At 46.0% G+C, this 23,419-nt stretch overlaps 1 protein-coding gene across 1 annotated transcript in view; it reads right to left on the bottom strand.

Moving 5' to 3' along the window:
- Nucleotides 1-3,470: 3,470 nt before the first annotated feature.
- GRM5 (glutamate metabotropic receptor 5) overlaps nucleotides 3,471-23,419 on the bottom strand; it is a 141,203-nt gene continuing 121,254 nt past the window's right edge. Inside the window, exons 7-8 of the mRNA XM_035116210.2 lie at nucleotides 15,416-15,511; nucleotides 3,471-5,048 (exon numbers count right to left, since the gene is read on the bottom strand). Coding sequence (XP_034972101.2) covers nucleotides 4,193-5,048; nucleotides 15,416-15,511 — 952 coding nt within the window. The 3' untranslated portion in view covers nucleotides 3,471-4,192. The remainder of the gene's footprint in view (nucleotides 5,049-15,415; nucleotides 15,512-23,419) is intronic.

Raw genomic sequence — 23,419 nt, 5'->3', positions numbered from 1 at the left:
ACACCAAGGCTGCAGGTTCAATTCTCTGTATGGGACATTTCTGCACCACAGGAGGTTGGACTAGATCAGGGTTTATCAAACTTGGGTCTCTAGCTGTTTTTGGACCACAGCTCCCATCATCCCTAGCTGGCAGGGTCAGGGATGCTCAGGGATGAAGGGAATTGTAGTCCAAATACAGCTAGAGACCCATAGTCTAAGAGGTGCCAGTGGTTTGACCGAAGATGCCTCCATGAAGTTTTAAATTTATTTTTCGGTCGAAAGACTGGATCATTCTTTGTCTAGCTCCTTCCCTTTGACCTTACCACCTTGGGTGACCCTGCTGGTTGTATGAGATTCCCGACGGATACAACTCCCGCCTGGAAACCAATGTCCCCACTGCGGAAGGATGTGTGGATCCAGAATTGGCCTCCACAGTCACTTACGGACCCATTGTTAAAACTGTGTTTATGGAAGACAATCTTACTCGGCTGCAAGTGATCGCCAAAGAAGAAGAAGAAGAGACCCAAGTTTGGGAAACCCTGGACTAGACGATCCCTTCCAACTCTAAATTTCTATGATTCTATTAAATAGCCCAGTCTTTCTCTACATGATTGCCTCCCACTGGCCTGCTGGACATAAGGGAATTTCAACTGAGGGCTCAGCTAGAGCATGCAAAAGGAAGCAGAGATTTTGTAGGACCTCTGTGTGTGCAGTGAAGCATACATGGAGTCTTGGATTAGATCATTAGTTTCTGAGGACTGGTTCATAGATGTGTGCTCATTGCTCATTGACTGCAGCATTCATTCAGTGTATGAACGACCACCATTGAATGCTACAGAGAAAGGGTCCCTATCATCACCCCTATCATCATCATCATCATGTGTGTGAGGACACACATGTACAGTGCTCTTCCAGTTAAGCCCATTTGCACATTCAGAACTGCCAGAAGCTGCCCCCTGGATGGGGTGGAGCCAGCAGGTGGGTTGCTATTGCTTACTGGGAGGGAGAGGGGTGTGGTGGTGGGGAGGTCAGCATGGTGCAAAGCAGCGGCGGAACCAATCTCCTGCCGGGGTGTTTGCACCATGCTGACCCCCCCTGCCTCCCCCAGAGAGCCAATTCTTTTAAACTTGAGAGTTATCAAATGGTACACAATACATGAGCTTTGCTGCAGGATGTTCTAAATCTCTCACATACATAACTTAATATAGAGGGTTTTTTTTTAAAAAAAATAATAATAATAAAATATTTGGAAATGTGGCCATTTGAAACCAGCAGGGATATAGTAGTTTGTTTTAACATAGAGGAGATTATAGTGACACCCACTAGAACCCTAATATGGTTCCTAGCTAGCGAGGACAATAAGATATGTTGTTGTTTTTTGTTACTATGGCATTGTAAACTGCTCTGTGATCTTCAGAGGAAGGGCAGTGTATAAATTTAATAAATAATTTTAAAAAATTAAGAGGTTTAATATTTTTTGCAACATGACTACAGTTACCTGGGAGTAGGCACCATTGAAAGCAGCGGTGCTTCATTCTAATAGCAAAGGCTGAACTTGTAAAACACACCGAGCTTTAGGAAATTATCTTCAGCCAAGCTGAAATGCAACTTTTAGCCTTTAATCAGCAATGTAAACATTCTTGCAAAAAGGAGTGCTACTGTTTACACTCATAGTACCAAGTATGAACTCCATTAGAAGGGAAAGGAAGAGTATCTAACACCTGCGGAGTCATTTCCCTTACTCTCCGAGTTCCTCTGTGCGGAAGCGTCGCAAACAGCAGTAAAACTCAAAAGCCTCGTCATCACCTCATTCACCATTGCAGGGGGTTGTACTGTTGGACTAGATGGTCCTTGAGGTCCCTTCCAACTCTATGTGATTTGCCTTCCAGAACAAAAAGGAACTGTACATTACCCTTGTGCTCTGGCGGATTATATCCTGCTCCAGGGGAGAGCACCCTGGAGCTGCCCTTCCCTTTGTTCCTCCTTCACCACCTCACTGGGAACTTTGATTCACGGCTTTCAGGTGCACCGCAGATCCTCTTTCGCCCCCCCCACCTGAGAAAAAGACAGAAGGTGCTCATAACCTGCTGGGACAATTTGTTGTGAACAAAACCTAATCCAGGCTGGCAGGGGCGTACCCAGGATTAAAACTAGGGGGGGGGGAATCGGGAGCGGGAGGGTGGCGAGCATGCTGGGGCTGCTGCTGGTGTCGGAGCAAGAGCCGAGCCCTTTCCCTTCTAGGCTGTGTCGCTAGCGGGATGCCCGCCTTCCTCGCTTGGCTGCTGCCTGTTTCATCACCTTATAACCATTTAATATTTTGCTTCTGGGGGGGCAGCTGCCCCCGCTGCCCCATGCTGGGTACGCCCATGCAGGCTGGGGAAGCTTTTTCAGCCTAAGGGCTTTGATCTCGCCAAAGGGGAGGTAGACATCTCACTGGGGATGCTGTTCCACTTCTCTAGCAACAAAACCAATGCCTTGATCTGGACCTAGCTTGGCAACCCACCATGGGCCCGGCATTTCCCCAATCCACATGGCAAATGGCACATCCAATGCGATGGCTGTATTATGAGAAGCATCACGCCAAAAAGGTAACCCACGGCATTATTCCCCCCGGCCATTGCTAATTCTTGTGCATGGCCCACGATCCAGGAAACCGAAGGAGGACAGAGGGAGCAAAGCCACATCATGAATCGGTTGCCTGCTTTAACGTCCTGAAAAAGTTGGTGTGTTTGTGTGCGTCATCTCTATAAAGGAAAGAAAGCCTAAAATTTGTGAAAAACTGATGGTTGCCCCGTTGGCCAAACAGTACCAAGAATTAATCCTGAAAGGGTACACAGCCTCTCAGATTGCAGTTGCAATTGATTGGCAGAGCAGTAAAGCTTGCACTCATCTCTCCCAATTAAAAGACATGTTGGGAGGGACCAGGAAGGAAGTCCCACCTCCCCTGACAACTCTCCACATCTCCCTAGGGAGACCCAGGGTTCTCTTCCAGCCCTAGAACCCGGGACCTTCTATATGCAAAGCAATGCTCTGTCACTGAGCTACGGCCCTTCCCTGCTCCTCGAGAACAATATCAGACAACTGACCCCTTTCCTTATGACTAAAAGACCTTTGAGCCTGGTAAAAATTTCAAACTGGCAATGTTAATGTAAGAATTTCCATAAAAATGTGTGGATTTCACTTGGGAAACACAGCTATGCTATAATAGCTCCACGACGTCGCTAGAAAGAGAATATTCACCTCAACATTTGCCCTGGTAAGGGAATTACAAAACAGTACTCCATAAAATATCATTATTAATATTGTTATTATTATTTTTCTTTTTTGCTACTCCATTATTGGTTGGCAACACGGTGAAATAGTCAGGAAAATCCTCCTGGAATTTTGTCGCTCTGGAGGCGAATCCAATGTTAACAAAGGAAAAAAAAATTCTTTTAGATACTTAACTGAAGAGATTATTATTACTTTTCCTCATAAACAAATCTGTCGGATGAGAAGTCGTTTGGAAAGCCCTCTGTGACTGCAGTCATCCGCTGCAATGCATCAACTGACGTCTGTCAACACGCGGAGGACTGCCATGTACACATAACGTTTTAGCCAAAAAAAAAAAAGGTTAGCAGTTAGAGAGAATAGGTGACTATTGGTTGAGATCTTCATTTAAAAAAAACCCAAACAAACGCCTTGAACCAAAAAAAGGAGCTGGATTTGTTTTGGTCCCAGATCTGAAGTCTCTTAGAAAATGTACATTCAACGTTTTGGTCTTCCGTTATCTTGATAAAAGGTCAAGGTTCACTTCTGGGTTAAGGAATCCAAGTAAACAAACGCTGGACGGTTGCTTCACGTCAACCTTCCTTTTCACACTCTCTCTCTGATATGCGTCGTCGATGGTTCATTGTTATATTCTAATGCAAAGCACTTGGTATGTGATTTAAGAGACTCCTTAAAAGCCCTCAAAGATAGGTGCAGTTTTTTTTATCTCATTTAAAAGCCCATGTTTTTAAGGCCACAAAGATCTGCTAACAGTTTTTTTCATTTTGTGTGTGTTTAAAGAGCGTAACTCGTCTTTTCCTTTCCTGCGTCCGTGTTTTATTATTTATTCGAGGTGACCCAATACTCTCATTTGTGTCTGTAAACACTGGAGATCTCGGAGGGTTGGCCTCCCGTCTCTGTTGTCTTGAAGCTGTAGAGATCCAAGGTTGAACGTGAGCTACATTCACAAAGAAGAAGAACTCTGAGCATAATCTCTTATCATAAGCGAATCGTATTTTGGCGAAGAGGGGATACACAGGGCAGATTCGGAGGCCGGGGAACTGGGCGAAGCGCTCCCAGAGTCGACAGAGTCCCTGAAGGGGGAGGGAGGCGTCAAAGCCACCAACTCTTCGAGGTCCGGCTTTGGCGCTGCTGGTGTTCCTGCCGAAGGCCCCTCTTTGACGCTGCCACAGGACGGCTTCCTGGCCGACTGGGATGCGCCGTTGACCTCGATGGCAGGGAGAGGCTGGATCTCTGCAAACGTCGTCATGGTGGTAGGAAGCTGGATTTCTCTCGGGATCAGGTAGGTAGAGCACAGAGGGGTGGCTACCATGGTTCCCGGCGTGGTCGTGGAGAGCATCATGGAGTTGAGTTCGCTGATGTTGGCGGTGAAGCGGGTCACCACGCTGCTGATCTGCTCCATCAGGGAGCCTTGGGAGGAGCTGCTCCGCTGGGTTTGCTCTGTCTGGAACGTCGGGACGTCGTCCTCCGTCCGGCTGAGTGAGGCGGTCCTCTGGCTGATGGTGCTGATGGGGGAAGGGGTCTGAGCTCGGTACTGAGCCGGGTAGTGCTCCTCTGCTTCGGAGACGTCATAAAGCATTTTGGCACTGGGCTCTGGGAGCGGGACGGTGAGTGTGGCGCCGCTGCTGCCGCTGCTGCTGTGCTGGCTGCTGGCTGTGCTTTTGGAGAAAGGCTTGATCACGGCCGTTTGGTTGGGGTTCTCCTTCTTGTTGATATGAACGGAAAGCCTCTGCCAGAGGTGGGCTCCCCTGCTTGTGCTCTTCTCGTTCTGGGCCCATGTGACCGATTTCCCATTGGAGCTGCAAAACAAGGAAGAGAGAGAGAGAGAGAAGGAACTTAAGGTTCATATCTAAGGGAGCTATTAACAGCAGGGTCATCACAAGTGGCTGGCTAGGTCAGGCAATGTTCTGAGAGCCCCAAGAGTTTGGAACGCCCATTTGCCAGCTTACCCCAGCCATGATGCTACTCAACCCATCACAGCAGACAGTGTTGCCTCCTATGAATGGGAGCAAAGCCGTTTTGGGTCACCCAAAATGACACACAGATCTATGAAATGTATTGATTTCAGAGATCTATGGTCTAGGGCAGTGTTTCCCAACCTTGTGCCTCCAGATGTTTTTGGCCTACAACTCCCATGATCCCTAGCTAGCAGGACCAATGGTCAGGGATCATGGGAATTGTAGTCTCAAAACATCTGGAGGCCCAAGGTTGAGGACCACTGGTCTAGGGTGATACGTTTGGGGTCGCTTAAGATGGCAGGCAGCCCCCATGGATGGCAGCTGAGCATAGCTCCCATTCAAAATCACCAGTACCCACCCAACACTGAAGCCCCTGTGGAGGGCAGTGAATGGCGTCAGTAGCAGAAAAACATGCAGAGCCAGACATTGCAAACAGGGCTTGGCCCAAACCTCTCTCTCTCTCTCTCTCTCTCTGTGTGTGTGTGTGTGTGTGTGTGTGTCTCTCTCTGTGTGTGTGCACACCAAGGGCCCCAATTTATATCTCGTTCCAGCGCTGAATAAACATGTCAGAATCACAGCCCCCAGGGGTCATTCCCGAAAGCTAACTGAACTAAATTTGCTAGCTGCTATTGAAAGAAGCAAGTGTCAAGATCGGTATAAGCAAATGCTGTAGTCATCAACTAGCCTTGAAATAAACCATCATGGTACTCAAATGAAACCAGGTAGCCACCAATGGATTCTACTGCATTCTAGAGAATGCGGAGGATTTTTCAGACATCACAGAATCGTGGAGTTGAAAGGCTCCTTGTACACCATCTTCTTCAACCCTCTGCTCTGTGCATGAAGAAGAGAGTATTGTAAGGAGACAGCTGTACAGCAGGTGCTCCTGAAGCTGCTGAACTACAACTCCCATCAGTCCCAGAAAGAATGACCAATGACTAATGATGATGGGAGCTGTAGTTCAGCAACATCTGGAGGATCAATGGTTGCCTGCAACTGCTGTACAGCCTCTCCTTGAAGACCTCCAGTTTGGAACAAAACCCACCACCTCTTCAGGTAAGCGATTCCATTGTCAAATTGCTCTTACCATCAAGGAGCTTCTCCAAAATTTAGCCTCCTGTAACATAAAATCTAGGCAGCAAAGAACAAGTCTTGGCTTTCTTCTTCTATGCAACTGTCCTACAAGTATTTGAAGAGGGCCGTCATGTCCTCTCTCCACCTGGGCTACGAGGAGGAAGCCATTATGTCCATTTCACCTATGATGAAATGTTTCTGGGTCCTTTCGTACAGACAAGAATGAGGAGAAGCATCATTTTCATCAGCAGAGATACCCTACAGTTCACACAGCTGCTTCAAACCTTCTCTGCTCTGGCACACACACACACACAAATCCATGTAAATAAATTACACATTATTAACAAGCAAATCCATGTCATGGAGCATCTCCAAAGTATAAACTGTTGAGCAAAGGCTGAGACAAAACAAACATGCCTGAGGCTGCAAAATGGTTCACAGCCTTATCCACCTAGACAATCTTCTTATTGTAGAGTGGGCACCTCTACTGAGAACTGCACCACACACAATAACATACCACACACGTCACACACAAACGCACAACCACTTCCCTCAAGATCAGGGGAAAACAATGCATGGGCCAGTCGTCTGGATTTACACACTGCAGCCACATACATCACAAGGCACATTGCAAATGAGGCGCATTGTGGGGCAGCACTTTCTGTGCTGTGCTCGCTGTGACTTGAAAGAGTGTGGGCTGAAGTTAGCCCAGGTCCAGGTTTCCCTCGACGGAGGCAGCTTCGCTGCCGCTGCCGCCGTTTCGCTTCAGCCAAGCAGGCTGAGGTGGAGCACAGCAGGCAGCATCCCTGCCTGTCCTCTCCAGCTGCCCTGCCTCTAGGGGGGCAGCTGCCCCCCCTGCCCCATGCTGGCTACGCCCATGCACATGTGTTAATATGATGGTCTTTCTCATTCACCCTGAGATTCAGGGTTGGGTTTCCTGGCCTGGAGCCTCCAGACTGCTCAGAACGCTGGAATAGAGAGAGTTAGCAGTCTTTTGACGAGGAAGTCTTGCGTGCATATATTCAATTCCCTCCCGTACGGTCCACCTAGGTTCTGAGAGGATTGTCCAGACATTCAGGGTGACTACACAACTGGCTTTGTTGGGAGCTAATTGCCTAATTACAAGCCACCTGCTTGACAGAGCAGAAGTGTGTCATTTAATAGCCAGGGAGGCACTGAGTCTCCAGTCAGTGACTGCCACCTCAAGCTGGGCTCTTTGCCATGTCCATATATCGAAAGTGCCAGACTGGTTTTCTTTCTTTCTTTCTTTCTTTCTTTCTTTCTTTCTTTCTTTCTTTCTTTCTTTCTTTTTTTACTGTAGAGTTCTGTGTCACGTTCCTGTAGCAAATTAAGCCTCTTCGCTCCCTAAAGAGCGTCAATCATAAAAACCAGTGGCATTTCCAGGAAATTGGAGGCAGAAGGCCATTTTTAAATTCCCTTCTCCCACCCACCCCTACCCAATTAGGCCTCGGGACGCATGTGTCACTCTCTTTGCCCATCCGGGAGGTTTAACTGAGGGGTCAGTCAGATCGCATCACCGGCATTCTCGTTGAGGGGAAACAAAGCGACGTTTGACAAACATGCAAAAGTCATTGTCCCTCCTCAAATACTGAAGGCAGCTTTCCACAGAATGCAGTCCCAATGCCCCAATGCTCTTCATCCTTCGAATAATCTTTCACCTTCGCCATCCCTGTCACAAGGTGTCCTTATTGCTGTTAAGATTTTGGTTGGGTTTGCCAACCCTTGCCAAGTTCACAGGCAGACATCTCTCTCTCTCTCTCTCTCTCTCTCTCTCTCTCTCTCTCTCTCTCTCTCTCTCTCCCACAGAGGAATGGGTGAATCTGACATTTTTCGTTTCTCTCAATTTCCTATTTTTCCATTTTTTGCATATTTTCACATCAATTTCTTTCCTCTTTTTAAAAAAAAGTTTCATGAAAATCCATCATAACTTTTGTTTCTCCTTTCATGCATTTCCCCCCACAGTATAAGGAAACTTCCTTATACTGAATCAGGTCAATGGCTCACCTAACTCAGCATTGTCTTCACTGACTGGCAGAAGCTCTCCAGGGTTTCAGCAGGGGACATTCCCATTCCTAACTGCAGGTGCCAGGACTTGAACCTGGGACTTTCTGCATGCAAAGCAGATGCTCCACCACTGAGCTATGGGCTGTCCCTACACACATATCTTTGTTACTTGAGGCAGGACAACCCAGGTGCCTTCTCAGAAGCCCCTTCGCACATTCAGCACTTGCGCATCCCGAATGCTTGAACAGAAATAATGAAGGAAGATTTCTGCTGGCTCTGGCCAATGGCCCATTATGCCATGAAATCATACAATCGTGGAATTGGAGAACTGGAAGGCACCCGAGTATCATCTAGTCCAACCCTCTGCAATGCGGGAAACTTTTGACCATTGTGGGGCTCAAAATTACAATCCTGAGGTTAAGCGTCTCATGCTCTACCAGCTGAGCTATCCAGCATCGTGTTATCAGCGGCCAACAAATGCCTGTGGGAAGCCCAGAAGCAGAACCTGAGCGCAAAAGCACTCTCCCCTCTTGCAATTCCCAGGAATTTGGGGGCATCAATATCTCATTGAATGTGCAGCATTTCTGGCAAACCCGCTGCTGTAAAAAATCTCTGCACCTTTGTAATTATTTTTTAAAGACCACAGATGAGTGCTTATAGCTGTGGATAAATCAAGTTAAAATGCTGGTTTCCCCCCCTTCTCTGCAGTTGCAGCTGCAAGATAGTAAAAGTCTCCTTAAAGCTTCCGTGGGGGGGGGGGGCAGACACACAAAGCTTTGGCTGGAGCCGTGAGCCTACCATAAAAACAAACAGCAGCATAGCTCAGTAGTGTCTCAGATCTGCCTAGCTGCCGAGCTATATAAGGGCTTGCGATATGCAGGCTGAACAAGCCAGGCTTTGCACAAGAAAGACATGCAAAGTGATGGAACACACAGCGTCCCCGGTTCAATTCCCAGCCTCTCCTGTGGCCGTGTGAAAATCTGGTAAGCTGCCATTGGTCAGCGCAGACAGTGCTGCCCTAGATGACCAATAGCCTGACTCTGCAGAAAGCAACTGAATAGGTTTTTAAGAGTTGGGAGAAACCTTAGACGTCATGTAGTGGAACCCCCTGCTCAATGGAGCAATCTTGCAACCGCAACAACCCTCTGCTTAAAATACCTCCATCAAAGGGCTAGAGAACCCTGTTGAGGTGTTATGCCTGAATAGGAAATATGAACATTAGTAGGAGGCAAATAATAATAATAATAATAATAATAATAATAATAATAATAATATATTATTTATACTCCACCCATCTGGCTGGGTTTCCCCAGCCACTCTGGGCAGCTTCCAACAAAATATTAAAATACAGTAGTGCAGACCAAAGGCCCAACTAGTTCAGCACCCATTTGTCAAAGGAGCCTGTGAGAAGCCCTCAAACAGGACATGAGCTCAGTAGTTCTCTCCCCACTTGTGCCCCCCAGAAACTGTTATTCAGAGGCTTATTGCCCCCAACAGTGTACAGAATACATAGTCATGAGGGCTATTAGCTGTTGATAGCCATATCCTCCACTGATTTTCCAAAGCCTCCTCTGAAGGCTTCCAAGTTGGTAGCCATCACTACTTCCTGTGGGAGCAAATCAGCAGCGTTGTGCAATTCGCTGGCACCTGGCATGCATGTGCACATGCACCAGGTGGGACCGGGCACTGGGTACGCAGGGTAAACACGCCAGCCTAACCTTTGCTGCTGCCTCTGGGTGAGCGCAGGGCACGGAGGGTTCATGGGGCTGTGCTGTTCTGCCTGCCTTCCTGCTTGCTGGTGCTTCCCCCCAACACTAGCTGGGTGGCTGTTCAGTGAGGGGCCGGGGGTGCGGTGGCAATACCAGACTGGGCTCTAGGGCCCAGAGACCCCCAATGACAGGCACCTGGGGCTATGGCCTCCTCATAAGGGAGTTACTGCAGCCCCTTGATCATTTGGGTTGCCTTTACTTACTCTACAATATCCCTTTTGATAATGGGGCAGCCGCAATTGTACACAACGCCCCTGCCTCTGCTTGCCCCAAATTTTCTATGTTGAATGAGGGAGGTCTGAAGGGGAGTAGAAGTCTCCATGAGATTGAGAACCCTCCTATTTCAGGGCACCTGATCACACAGGGCTTCTCCTCAACGTTAAAGAAAACTGGAGTGGTAGGTAGTCCTCTTCGTACCTTCCCCATGCAATAGGGGAAGGCCGAGATCAGAGACGGGGTGGTTCTGGAAGGGGACGAGTGAGCAGGACCCCATGCCTCCTATTAGCACCCATATTTCCTGTTCAGGCATTGCACCCAAGCAGAACTTAGGTGTTCCCCCTTCTCTGGATTCTAGGTGTTAGAATGGACCATGCAAACCAACCTGGGCTCCAAAAGTTGGAAGCTGCGTCATGGTCATGTTGCTTACAATGACACCCTGGGAAAAGTCAACGCATCAGCTCAAACAGTAACAGGAGCCTGGCAACATCATGTCAACTGAGCTGGAAAAGTAGAATCATAGAATCATAGAGTTGGAAGAGACCACAAGGGCCATCCAGTCCAACCCCCTGCCAAGCAGGAAACACCATCAAAGCATTCTTGACATATGCCTGTCAAGCCTCTGCTTAAAGACCTCCAAAGAAGGAGACTCCACCACACTCCTTGGCAGCAAATTCCACTGCTGAACAGCTCTTACTGTTACTCTTACTGTTCTTCCTAATGTTTAGGTGGAATCTTCTTTCTTGAAGTTTGAATCCATTGCTCCGTGTCCGCTTCTCTGGAGCAGCAGAAAACAATCTTTCTCCCTCCTCCATATGACATCCTTTTATATATTTGAACATGGCTATCATATCACCCCTTAACCTTCTCTTCTCCCAAGCAATTTCCTTCCACGGAAAGGAAGCGGGAGAAAACCACAAAATGGGAGCCGATGCACAAACATGAAACATTTTAATGTGCACGATGTTAGTTGTTTGCAAGGCACTTTTATATTTGAGCAACAACCAGTCACAAGCCACCCACTAATAGCTTTCGCTTCCATCATCTAAAATCAATTATGTGATGGGATGTTTTATGAGGCTGTCAAAACATCGATGCCTTGGTAGCGCGGCTATGACTTTGCCTTAAAATTACCGACTTAATTAAATGCAACAAATAAGAAACGTATATCTATCTCGCAACAGCTTGCATGAGGGTTTGTCTCTGTGATGATAAGTCAGCCAATCTCAATGCCTTAAATCTGGCGTGGGGAACCTACAGCTCTCCAGATGTTTCTGGGCTACGGACGCTCCTCATCCCTGAACATTGATCTTGCTGACTGGAGCTGATGGGAGCAGGAATCCACCAACATCCAAGGAGTTAAAGGTCCTTCATCCCTGCCATGATTTATCCCCATGTTGGCACAGACAGAAAATAACTAGAACAACACAAGTTAAACATCTGTGCCTACATGAAAAGAGAAAATGGTTTCTGCTCTTCTAGCCTCAGTTCCTTCTGTTGTCATGTCAATTACTGGGTTTTATCGACGCTCATATGATGAAGACTTGGACAATTCTTTCCCAAAAGGCAGATGTGGGGAATCTTTGATCTTCCAGATGTTGCTGAACTACAGTTCCCATCATCCGCTGGGCACTAGCCATGCTTCCTGGGGTTGATGGGAATTGTAGTCCAGCAGCATCTGGAAAGTCAAAAGTTCCCTAAACCTGACCTAAGGAATTGTGGAAACAATTGTTTTATTGGCTGCAGTGTTTATTTACCTTCTTGGTCTACACTGCACAAGGCAAGGGAAGTACAGGATTGGTTGCCAAAGCCCATTGTGCCAAGATTGCGTTACCGGCGCAAAACATGAGCATTAATCCAAAGCAGGGCCGGCCGGTATCTGTTTTGGACAATATATCGCCCAGCCCGAATTCAAAGACATGAACAAGTTTCATATTCCAAACAGTCTCACAGCACACACTCACTTGTCATACAGTTGACAAGGTTAGGTCATGCATCAATGCTCCAAAGCACTGTCTAAATTGAGCACTGCTGCAGATTCGCCACACCAAGACTGACATGTCTGTGGCTCACAGAGGAAAGCGGAATTCTCCCACCAGATATGCATATCTAAAATTCTCTCTTGGGTTTGCTGGTAGACCTTTGCTCTCCACCTGTGAGACTTCTGTACCAAAATTCCTTGGAAGTAAAGCCCCATTGATTTCAGGCACATTTACCTCCATGCAAGTAGAAATGTCCTCGGCCTGTTTAATAAGATTTAAGCTAACAAATGTAGGGCATCTTCCTCAATAGCATGTTGTCTCTCAGCTCTACTGAAATGAAATTCATCATGCTATAGAATGAATATTGGCTCTTCACTGGAGGGAAAATATACAGGACAAAGATTGCATATACTGTGGGAAGAACCCCCCCCCCCCGCTGTCAACAGGATAAAACGGCATGTGAGAAATTGATATTTGCATGCACTTTTCTTCCCCACCAATTTGCTTCTTGTTCTTCAACTGAATTGTTGTTCTTTTTCCAGAACAGATCGATCAAGTTAGAAACAGGCACAGGCATGACAAGAGAGAGAGAGAAAGAGGGAAGAGAGAGGTGGAGGGGGCAGGAAGAGAGAGAGAATGCCACACAGAGAGGTTGACAAACAAACAGAAGCTGTGGATTAATCCTGAGCAGATGTGTGAACACAATCGCCCAACGAGGGAATAAAAAAACAGAACAGCAGGGATTAAATTGATGACCTGAACAACTCAGAGATTGCCATTGAAGGAACACCTGGGAGTCCATTTAAAAGGATTGTTATTCATTTTGAATGATGCTCGGTAGCTTATCCAAATGCTTTTGGAGAAGGTTGACTCTCGTATTTTTGCGGGGACACACACTGTTTCCCATTCTGAAACCCTGTCCACAATTTGTCACCGAGGTGGTCAGGCTCTAAAATAATGATGGAGACATGTCACTGTAAGAACTTGACAGTGGTGGAGCTCTATCATTCAGGCATATTTGGGGTATCAGATGTAGCACCCAGAGAGGAATGTCAACACTGAAATGGGAAATTCCTTTATCTCTTACGGTTTTAGCAACCAAGTTTATACCGTATTCCTTACAAGTGAAACTGTAAACTTTCTACTTCATCTTGATTAAAAGTTGATTCGGCTGTCAGATGAGATTGCTCTAGGAATCTGGATCTGCCTATTCATGATTCCTGGCTAAAATGACATATCCTACTATCTCTGGTCAGAAGCTAATTTTTCACAATGTCACAGATATTACACTATAGATGCTTTAGTTTTTCTGGAATGGCTACTGCTATATTAATCCATCTCCAAATAAAGAACAGATCATATTTTATTTTAACAAAACCAAGTCATAGCCAAATGAGGATGGTCCATGAAAAATAATTAAGAAGTTGACATTGTAAATAATTAAGTGTAATGTTTTTTTGAGGGAAGTACACAGCCCGAAAGTGAGCTTCAGAAGAATTTTGGGTAACTGATTTCAACTTCATTCAGAAGGCAGAATGGTTTGTTTTCATAAACATAGGAAGAATGTTGGGTCATTAATGTTCATGTTTAAAGGTTTATCTCAAATTTGGTGAAAGCTCAATCTATCACCCAAGGTCATAAAGGCACTTAAAGTTTTGTTTATCAGTTGATGGTCAATAAATTTTGGGTTAAGAGACGTGCCAATGTGATAAGCTGAATATATGGATGGAATGATAGTTGTAAAAGTTGATGTATTGATATTAGAGCTGTCAAAAGGAAATTTAGAGCTTGCCTTATCTAGAAGAAATATGTATGTCTCCAAGTTTATGCTGATGAAGAATTTTTAGGGAAAGCAATTTAGCGAGAATGAGTAAATGTCCTTTGTGCATGTTAAAGTTGCTGGGGGAATGCTTAGAAACAAAATAGCTTGGACTGCTGATATAATTTATGAGCCAGTGACATGTTAGCTTCACAGGAGAAGATTCTCAAAAACAGGATAAATATCATCCGAACTACCAGCTCCCTGCCATCTGAAGCTCACTTGCCTGCTCCTGGGTGGCTGGCAGCATCTGACAAGAACTAGTAAGACCTGGAAAATTAGAGAAAAAATGGCTTCCCTAGTTTGAAAGCAGGTTCACCTTCGAATGTGAACTGAATCACATTTCTCTTCCCTTCTCTTTTCAGTCCTTCATTGCTTGCATCTCATCCCACACAAGAGAAAGATTTGTAAGTGCAGATGCATGTGGTGGGCATAAGTAGGACCCTATACCGGAGGCTAGATGAGAGATTTTGGGAGGTAGGATTGAGCTCCCCAAGCTGCTTATCAATTTTCTTTGTTTATTGTCTTCATGCTCAGTGCAGTACAGAGTCCTTCAGTGGTGATCTCTGGGTTTGTTCAGACACCCTTTAAGCTCTTGGCATGCATTTTGTAGTGCTGTCATTGCCGACTATGCATGCCTGAGAGTACTTCAGTAATGCCAAGAGTGCCCCAGGAAGCCCTTGTCCGATCATTACAATGCATCGCTGGTATAAAAATAAAAAGGATAAAGCCAGTGGCATATTTGTAACAAATTCACCATGTGTGTAGCCCAGAGCAACACATGCCAGAGACCGATGCTGATGATTCGTTGCCATCTGGGCGAGGCCAAATACATACCAGCAAGGAGGGGGGGGGATGTTTTGTTGCAAAGAGTCTCCTTTTTGGCGGCAAAATAACGAATCGCGGACAAAACGGTCCCCGTCGCTGAGAAAGACAGTGTCCGTCTTGCAGCTAGGGTTGCCAGCTTCTGTTTAAGCTGACCTCCTTTTTTTTTTTTTTTTGCTCCTTGGTCAACAAACATGAGGCGGCAACGCTTTCATTCTCCATGCAGTTGCCCCCCAAAGCTGCTGTAGATCAAGCTGTTGTTACAGACTCAAGAGAAGACCAGGTTGGCTTAGCAACCCTGTTTGCAGGTTCCGACAACACACAAGGAAACAAGGAGCGGTGACGTGTCCGAGCTTCTACAGACATATCGTATGGGATGCACAGCGCTGACACATTGAGGAGGTGGGTTACAATGTCTCTTGAGGTGCTCCTCCGACTAACAGACATCTCACACGGCCTGGGGATGGAGGGGGTTGCGGTGCTCATGCTTTTGCTTACCTGCTCATTGTTGCTCTCCCACCATTCCCCATACTCCCTTTTGGAGTGAAACATTCTATTTCCGACTTGTGCTGGGCCAGCTTCCTGCCTTTGTACCTAACACATCAGGACGAGGACAGGAGCAACAAAAACAGAGAGAAGTGACCATGTGCTCGGGAGTCACCCTGTCATACGGCGGCTGTGCAAAGGCAGGGAGAGGAAGGCACAATGCGCATATCACCGTGAGCCTCCCAAAGGCTGCCATAGGCCTCTGCTGCCATAGACCAGTGTCCTCAACCTTGGGCCTCCAGATGTTTTGAGACTACAATTCCCATCATCCCTGATCACTGGTCTAGGGATCATGGGAGTTGTAGGCCAAAAACATCTGGAGGCCCAAGGTTGAGGACCACTGCCATAGACCATATGTGGACCACTTGGTTCCTTTGGTGTGTGTCTGTGCATGTTTGGCAAACAGGATCCAAAATACCAGCCCTTTGCCATGTGATATGTGCTTAGGAACCCCACCCCAAGGCAAGGGGGAATGGAAGGTTTGGGAGAAGTTGTAGGAAGGAGACGTTGTAAGGGGAAAGTGCTCCTCTGGTGAAAATCAGCCTCTCCTGGGGTGCATGTGCTGATTGGAAGCAGCTACCAGGAGTGGAGGGGATTTTTCCACATGCTGACACGGGCTTCCACCTTGGAAAGTGTAGACAAGGATAGGGAAACTGTAGACCAGGCATCCCCAAACTGCGGCCCTCCAGATGTTTTGGCCTACAACTCCCATGATCCCTAGCTAACAGGACCAGTGGTCAGGGAAGATGGGAATTGTAGTCCAAAACATCTGGAGGGCCGAAGTTTGGGGATGCCTGCTGTAGACCTTCAGATGCTGTTGGAACCCATCCCCCTTCAGCCCCAGACAGCATGGCCAATGGTCAGGGATGGTGGAAGTTGCAGTTTGGCAACATCTGGAGGGTCAAAGTTTCCCCATCTTTGGTGTGCGCTATCTTCAGCATCTGCTGATGATATCCCACTCACAGACATGGTTCTTTCATTAAATTCCATTAGTACTTAGCATCATTATTTAAGTGCCCTCATTAGTAGCATCTAAATAACAAAATATAAGAGGAATCCCATTTACTGGCCATCAGTTAATGTGTGGGGAATAGCCAAAAGGAGCAGGCAACCCTTAGCTGAGAATTGATTTAGTGTTGCAGGAAAATAATAACGGTCCCGCCGGTGCTCGTATTGTGCTTTGGGGAGCAAAATTGTGGGGACTGTGGGTGCAGTGGGAGAGATAGCTGTAACACACTCATTGAGAGGAGGAGTGGCTTCCCAGATGTGGTTAGATTCCAACTCCCATCATCAATGACCACCAGCTATACTGGCTGGGATTGATGGGAGTTGGGAGCCAAATAGCATCCAGAGGGCCACAGGTCCTCCATCTCTGAACTAGTGCAACCAAAACAACTGGCTTCTCAGCTCCAAATATACCCAGAGCAGCCAAAACTGAGCAGCGAGATTCAGAACGTGTCAAAGTGGCATTTGTGATGTAGCTGGAGCATCGATTAATATCTCTGACCAATTGCTGATTCCACCAAAGCAGTGTTCTGTGCAAGGTTGTGCCGAGATTGCAGGTTATAAATGAGAACCATGCAGGATAGACAGAGAGATAATATGCATACGTACTAACTCAAGTCGGGGTTCCTAAATGAATGAAAAAGCTGAGGCACTTTGGCTGCAGTTGAAACCACTGAAAGATACAAAGGAAGTCAAACTGGATCACAGGAGTCCTCTTCCCGAGACAAAGGAGCCTTCGCTCATATTGGGAGGGGGAAAGAAAAGCACCCAAGAGGAAGAAAGGAACCAAGAAAAATGTACAGATCATGCCCTTGGGAGGGGAAAATCCACAAAAGGATGGCACATCTTGATACTGAATGCAGCGTGAACTTCTGTAAGCAGAGGTTTGCTCCATTAGAAGCATGGTGCTGTTTTGCGTCATCACCACAAGGGCAAAAGGCATTCTCTCCTTCGAGGGTGGGAACCTGTGGCCCTCAAGATGTTTTTAGTCATTCCCCGGGGAGGAATTGCGGGGTGTAGAAGGGAGGAGAAAAGAGGAAGATTGCTTGCACGAGTTGCCTTTTCCTCACTGCACACATTGAATACAACCCACAGAAAAACCACATGATCCCACCTCCAGTAATCTATGTCTGACATCTGGTGAATTCATTCTAGTCAGGGATTACAGCAGAAAGAGGAAAATTCTGGCGATCTGCTGGCTATTGCTGGACTACAACTCCCATCCTGCCTGCTGGGAGCTGGAGTCCAACAGCAGCCCCAGGGCCCCAGGTTCCCTGCCTATGGAATAGAAAGCATGTCCACTACAAACTGATTTAGCCACCACTCCCTCTCCCTAGTGAACTCTAGGCATTGTAGTCTACGAGAAGGACGAGCGATCCTGAACAGAGAATGTTTGGCACTCACACCATTTTGCAGCTCCTAAAAGTCTATGGAGTAGATGGTATAAGTTTGAAGTTTGAAGGGCAGGTATATTCTTAGCCAGGGGTCAGCAACCTTTTTCAGCAGGGGGCCAGTCCACTTATATATATATATATAGGGGGGGAATGAATGAATTCCTATGCCCCACAAATAACCCAGAGATGCATTTTAAATAAAAGCACACATTCTACTCATGTAAAAACACGCTGATTCCCGGACTGTCTGTGGGGCAGATTGAGAAGGCGACTGGGCCGCATCTGGCCCATGGGCCTTAGGTTGCCTACCCCTGCTCTTAGCATTACAACGGGACACGGCTATTATCTATAAAAACCAAAGAGCGAAATATATAATTCTATTCTGGGTGCAAGCCTCAAAACATGTGTAGCAGTAACTGGTGCATGAAAGCCATAGATTTGTAGTTCCATTGCTGGAAGGAGAAGGAGAGGAGGGCAGAAAGACCACAATTCTGCTATGATGGAATGGCTCTGCTTCTCAAACCAGACTTCCTTGCCGTGAAATTGTAGAATTCTGAAGTCCATGTACACTGGGATGAGGAAATCCTGTAGATTTAAAAGCTGCAATTCATGACCATACTCTGTTGTCATGTTTGTTGATAAAACTTAATAAACACAATGGAAAACAAAACCTGCAGAGTCTTTGGGGCAGAGACTCAAAGTATATTCTTAAGTACCTGAAAAACACTTTGCAATACATATGTGGGCACCATAATAACAATTCTTTAGCTCAGGCATGTATCAAATAAGACAGTGGGGGATATGTAATTGGAACATGGAAGCTGAGAGAGGGGACAGGCAGTATGCCTCTGAATATCAGTTGCTGGGAATCAAAAATGAAGAGTGTCTGTTGCGCTCAGGCCCTGTTTTCAGGCTTCCCGTAGACAACTGCTTGTCCACTGTGATAATAAGTTCTTAAGTTTTTAAAAGCAAGCATGTTGCATTGGTAGCAATTAAAAGAGGAGTTATTGATGTGCACCACTGCCAGACCTCTCCATAGGACCTTCTCATTTTTTTTATCTCTGTAGTCTGTGTAAACCCTTGGGGTGCCAAACTCTGTAGTGCAAGGTCTCAGCGTCAAAATATCCCTAGAACCGAGTGCTAGGATTGCAGGTGAGAATTGCCGGCTGGTGTGCAAACGTCACACATCATAACAACTGAATTGTTCAAGTTTGTTCTAAATCACATTTCAATTTAAAACCTTCCTCTCAGGCTAGCCTCCTCCTCCTCCTCCTCCTCCTCCTCCTCCTCCTCCTCCTCCTCCTCCTCCTCCTCCTCCTCCTCCTCCTCCTCCTCCTCCAGATATTTAATATCTATTTAATATCTAGGGTTATCTATGTAACATGGCAGTTTCATAACTGTATGGCTGGCATTAACCCCCCCCCCCGATTAGCATTTTTTAGTTTGGGTCAAGGGTATTGACAATTCCATAGGAAATCCATAGAGAATCTCCCAGAAGCACAACCAATGAAGCCGTTTTAAGTCTGTGGTGTTGATTTACCCCAAGATAATTCTCTTTGAAGAAGAACATCAAATTCTATTCCCCCCGAGGAAGGCTTTAAATTAAAATGCACGGGTTGTGGTTTGCAGAGTGCTTACAAATAAGTCCTAGTCATCCATGCCTCTGTGAGCAAAGGAAATGTGTAGCTCTGTTGCACCTCAGTATTGTTTACAGTGATTGGCTGTGGCTCTCCAGAATTCCAGGCAAGGGAATCCTACCTGGGATGCCTGGGATTGAGCCTGGAATCTTCTGCATGCAAACCAGGTACTATACCACTGAGGGCTCATCCAGGCTTGTGCTTGTTATAAAGCACATGCCTGAGCAGTTTTCCACTTTCCCCTTGTTTTCCAGGCATCACTCCAAGCGGTTTTGCACTTGCCCCGCTGCTTTATCCTGGAAAACCCACTCTTCAGTGATCAATCGGAGCAAACACCAATCCACAGAAAACCCAATGGACGTTTGCTCTGATTCAGCAGTAAATATTGCGTTTTTTCTAGGGGAAAGCAGTAGGGCAAGGCCAAGACTGGATGAACCCTGAGCTGTGGCCTCCCCCCCTCCCCGATTGTGTGGAGCACCTACACATGCACAACTGTCACTGGTAAGTGATTTATTGCCCCGTAATTGCCCCTTAATTAGTCAACCACTGCTGCCTGCAAAGGGGGAGGGATTGATGGAGCTACTCTCATTGTCTTTATTTTAAAGTGAAATACCAGTATTGCATTATAAAAGGAAAAGGGGGGGGGAGAGAGTTAAGCAAAGGGGAAACAGTAATTAAAGCCTTTCTGCCAGGGGAAATTAATCTGTTGACAGTTCTGCTTTGGGTTAAAATCATAGCAGCCTTTCAAAGCCTCAGCAGTCTTCTGATTTAGCTTCATGGAGACACCATATGACCCACATGTCATAAGACAATTAGAAGGGTAAGGCTTCCTGCTCTCACTTGGAAGTATTGTGGGACAGAAATGGCACCTAAGGGGACCACATCTCTGCACCTGTCTGTGCATTTCACACACACACACACACACACACACACACACACACACCTGTGCTACTATCCTAAGAATAGGGCAGCCCAATTGTGGTTGGGGGTGGACTATGAGGTTCTGGTGTTTTGAACATAATGCATAAATATTAATAGAGGAATTAAGGTAAATGCATAGTGAGCAGTGATTGGATGAGCCTTTGAAAGGGAGTTTGAATGCTGATGGCAAGTCAACCTTAAGAGTGGTGCCAGGTGACTGATGGCGTGAAAGTTGATGGTGGATGAGAAGCAGGCTTGGTCTTTTAAATAGGATCTGTTTTATAGCAGCCATTGCAATAAAGTAATGTGTTTAGCCTAGATAAGAGGAGACTGAGAGGTGAGATGGCAGCCATCTTCAAATACAGTGGTACCTCGGTTTATGAACACAATTGGTTCCGGCAGTCTGTTCATAAACTGAAGCGTTCATAAACTGAGGTGAACTTTCCCATTAAAAGTAATGGAAAGTGGATTAATCTGTCCCAGACAGTCCGCGGAGTACTTAAACTGAAGCGTTCATAAACTGAAGTGAACTTTCCCATTGAAAGTAATGGAAAGTGGATTAATCCGTTCCAGATGGGTCCGCGGAGTACTCAATCTGAAGCGTACTTAACCCGAAGCATGGGTGTAATTGGAAGTCTGTTCATAAACTGAAGCGTTCATAAACTGAAGCGAACTTTCCCATTGAAAGTAATGGAAAGTGAATTAATCCGTTCCAGATGGGTCCGCGGCGTTCGTAAACCGAAAATTCGTCAAGGTTCCACTGTACCTAAAAGGCCAACATATGGAAGATAGAGCAAGCTTGTTTTCTTGTGCTGGGGGGGGGTAGGGTGTGACCTGAATCAATAGCTTCAAGTTACAAGAAAAAGAGACTCCTTTCTTGGACATACATCAGGAATAACTTTCTTGGATAAACATCAGGAAGAACTTTCTGGTGGCAAGAGCTGTTTGACAGTGGAACAGACTCCCTTGGGAAGTGGCAGAGTTTTTTCAGCAAAGTTTGGATGTCTATCTGTTGTGGATGCTTTCATTGAGGTTCCTGCATTGCTGGGGCTTGGACCTAGGTGACCCCCAGGCTCCCTTCCAACTTACAATCTTATGATATGAGATAAAGAAAGTTGGGTGTACACCAAGGAATCATAGAACCCTCGTTTATTGTTTCTGTTCAATAAATCAATTGCATCACACCACATGCCTCATATTTGGTTATGCTGGGGTGCATAGCTGCCAAGTTATCCCCTTTTTTAAGGGAAATTCCATTATGCTGAATAGGCTTCCTCGCGAGAAAAGGGAAAACTTGGCAGCTATGCTGGGGTGGAGCATTCTGATAAATATTATCTGTGGTGGCAGCAGGGAGCTTATGGAAATACCTATTCAAAACTCACCTCAGAGCTAAGAGCGGGAAGGTGCTACAGGGCAGCGTGGGTGGAGTCTGAGCATTTCATAGCAGGGGGTGGAGGTGCCGCAACAGGGAGATCTTGGCTCTGCTTCTCTCCCCTGATGGAAGTATCGGCAGCGGCTAGGTCTCCACTGATTTCAGCGGAGCCTGAATGACGCCATTGCTTCCCCATCTCTAATAAGCGTTGAAAGAAATATAGAGTTTCCTACGCCCACATAGTTTCAAGAGACCCCCATTTAAAGCCAAACGCGTACCATTTCATTATCTAGCTGTTAAGTTGCATCTATGGGAGTAACCCTTTAAAAATAAAGCTGCTGTAATTAGACAATCACGTGTAATTGCTGCCCGTGCTTTACACAAGCAAAAAAAAAAAAAAGATTCCCCAGCCCCCTGTGAAACGGTAATCTACAGACCGAGGTCTGCCTGACACGTTCTTACACACATCTCCTCCTGAAAAGACTCACTTTAGAATAGATAGTTTCTATGACCTGTTCACAGGAGATCAGCATAGACATTGAAATGGCCTCATAATGCGTTTTTCAGTTTGAATGTATCTGCGGTGATGAAATTATTTCCTGTAGCACAAATGGATGAACTTTTGCCTATTAATGACTAAAATGATGTATATTCCATTGAAATATTAAAAAAGGTTACGCACAAACCGTTTTTAATTTTTTTGTTTGCCGTTTTACCATTTCATGAAATTGTATTAACAATTCTATATATATTTCATATCAAATTTGGACACAACACCACATTCCACAATGGGGAGTGTTCTTAGCAACATAGGGTATACAAATGTCACACCAGCGCAAGGCAAAAGCCCCTTTTTGGGACCTCAAAACTCAGCCAGCAGACCCTGCCGGGCATGCTGGGAAAAGAACCTACAGGAGAGGTAGCAAAACATCGTCCTCTAGCGGCGCCTGTACTGTTACTGCAGCTAAAAAAAGCTTCCTTGTGTGTTTGATGACCCCATATAATGTTGTATATATGAGACTAAAGCTTGGGTTCAATTTTATATCTGCTTACAGTGACTTCAAAAATGGTCAAAAAACTGATAAATAAAAATTTTAAAATCATTTTGTGCATGAGGTGATTTTATAAAATCTCTTTGAAAGTAAGATTTTATCTAATCTTTAATGAAAGCTCATCAAATTACGATACAGGGAAATGAGGTTGTAAAAAAGTCATCACCCTAATGGGCATCACAACATATAGCTCGCTTGCAGAACACAGAACGCAACAGAGTGGCACTGAAGCTAAAAGCCGGTTTAGGTGATGTATCAGACAGTTTCCTGTCTGGTACACTTCATGTTTTGCTTGAATGACGCTTCTAGTTCACTTCAGAACCTCAGATATATAAGCTAGGCTCCAAAGGGTTCTTTAAACTAGGGTTTCCGTTGCCAAAATGGAATGTCTAGTTGCAATTTTGGGGCCAGACGGCTCAAAAGTCATATTTTTCAATATGATAGAATTCTACGGGATGTGTTGCTAGGCAAGATCCAAGGATCCCCAGCCACGCACTTCCAGATGGTAGAGACATCAGGTGCCATTCTGGTGCCTGGGCATCTTTACTCGGTCGCAAGTGGCCGATAGCCAGGTG

Source organism: Zootoca vivipara, chromosome 4 (assembly GCF_963506605.1).
Source record: "Zootoca vivipara chromosome 4, rZooViv1.1, whole genome shotgun sequence".
Taxonomy (NCBI): domain Eukaryota; kingdom Metazoa; phylum Chordata; class Lepidosauria; order Squamata; family Lacertidae; genus Zootoca; species Zootoca vivipara.
The sequence above is the reverse complement of the archived record's forward strand: the minus strand, read 5'-3'. Positions and strand labels throughout refer to the sequence as shown.